At 47.3% G+C, this 1,978-nt stretch overlaps 1 protein-coding gene across 1 annotated transcript in view; it reads right to left on the reverse strand.

Moving 5' to 3' along the window:
• ALDH7A1 (aldehyde dehydrogenase 7 family, member A1) overlaps positions 1-1,978 on the reverse strand; it is a 60,853-nt gene that overhangs the window by 43,849 nt on the left and 15,026 nt on the right. Inside the window, exon 4 of the mRNA XM_011942126.1 lies at positions 526-622. Coding sequence (XP_011797516.1) covers positions 526-622 — 97 coding nt within the window. The remainder of the gene's footprint in view (positions 1-525; positions 623-1,978) is intronic.

Raw genomic sequence — 1,978 nt, forward strand, 5'->3', positions numbered from 1 at the left:
GCCAGCCGTGGTGGCACAAGCCTGTAAGCCCAGCTACTCAGGAGGCTCAGGCAGGGAAATTGCTAGAACACAGGAGGCAGAAGCTGCAGTGAGCCAAGACTGTATCACTGCTCTCCAGCCTGGGTGACAGCGAGACTCCATCTCAAACAAAATTTTTAAAAACCTCACAATCGGCCGGGCGCAGTGGCTCACGCCTGTAATCCCAGCACTTTGGGAGGCTGAGGCGGGCAGATCACAAGGTCAGGAGATCGAGACCACGGTGAAACCTTGGCTCTACTAAAAATACAAAAAATTAGCCGGGCGCGGTGGCGGGCATCTGTAGTCCCAGCCACTCAGGAGGCTGAGGCAGGAGAATGGCAGGAACCCAGGAGGCAGAGCTTGCAGTGAGCCGAGATTGCGCCACTGCACTCCAGCCAGGGGAACAGAGTGAGACTCCGTCTCAAAAAAAAAAAAAAAAAACCTCACAATCTTATATATAGAAAAGCATGACAGCCTTATTCTCCACTCAAAGAATTGTGTATATACTACAAAAACACTTTACCAAGCTTCCTAGTACTTGGATCTTCTCCCGCAAGGCATCGCCAATCTGTCTTACAATTTCTCCTCGTTTTGGAGCAGGAATCTAAGAAAAGAACGCAATTTTTGTGTCTGATTCAAAGCATAAATTCATGTCTGTAGCACAGTATTGGATGTGTGCTGTAAAAGAACAAAGTACAATCATATCAAAGACTTTTGATCATATCAAGACTGTGATATGGCCAGACACTAAAGCTAAAATAAGAAGCAAGGCATTCCTGGAGCAAATACCTACTGGAAGGCACAGAGAAGAAAAGGCAACAAATAACTACAAATTGCCATCAGGGTTATAAAGACAAAGGAAATAAAAAGAAAGCTGAGACAGAGAAAAACAGCAAGATTGGAGGAGAAATGGGTAAGTTACTTTACCTAAAAGGTTGGCAGGAGGCCGGGTGCAGTGGCTCATACCTGTAATCCCAACACTTTGGAAGGCTGAGGGGGGGCAGATCACGAGGTCAGGAAATCGAGACCAGCCTGGCCAACATGGTGAAACCCCGTCTTTACTACAAACACAAAAATTATCTGGGCATGGTAGTGTGTGCCTGTCATCCCAGCTACTCAGGAGGCCGAGACGGGAGAATTGCTTGAACCTTGGAGGCAGAGGTTGCAGTGAGCCGAGATCATGCCACTGCACTCCAGCCTTGGCAATAGAGTGAGACTCCACCTCAACAAAAAAAAAAAAAAAAAAAGGTTGGCAGGAAAAATCTCAAAGGAGGTAATATTGAAGCTGAAACCTGAAGAATGGGAAAAGTAAGTCACAGGAATATTCTTCCCAGGGATAAGAAAAAAACATGTAAGAGGGATCCATGGAAAAAAAAGGGGGCTGATCGGGAAAGCCAGTATGTCTAAAGCCAGAAGCTTGTAAGGTGTCGGAATCTTACTCCAGGTGCAATGTGAAGTCTTGAATGGCTTTTAAGGTGCAGAATAAGAGGATTTGCTTTGATTTTTAATATGCTATCTGACAAGTAGAGGATATGTTGAAGGGGAAAAGAGTAGAAGTAGGGAGATCAGTTAAGAATGTATTAGAGGCCAGGCGCAGTGGCACACGCCTGTAATCCCAGCTTCGGGAGGCCAAGGTGGGTGGATCATCTGAGGTCAGTCCAGCCTGGCCAACATGGTGAAACCTCGTCTCTACTAAAATTACAAAAAATGAGCCAGATGTGGTGGTGGGCACCTCTAATCCCAGCTAGTTGGGAGGCTGAAGCAGGAGAATCATTGGAACCCAGGAGGCGGAGGCTGCAGTGAACTGAGATCATGATCATGCCACTACACTCCAGCCTGGGCAACAAGAGCAAGACACTGTCTCAAAAAAAAAAGATTACAGGCCGGGCGCGGTGGCTCAAGCCTGTAATCCCAGCACTTTGGGAGGCCGAGACGGGCGGATCACGAGGTCAGGAGATCG

Source organism: Colobus angolensis, unplaced genomic scaffold (genome assembly GCF_000951035.1).
Source record: "Colobus angolensis palliatus isolate OR3802 unplaced genomic scaffold, Cang.pa_1.0 Scaffold206, whole genome shotgun sequence".
In the NCBI taxonomy this organism is placed as follows: Eukaryota; Metazoa; Chordata; class Mammalia; order Primates; family Cercopithecidae; genus Colobus; species Colobus angolensis.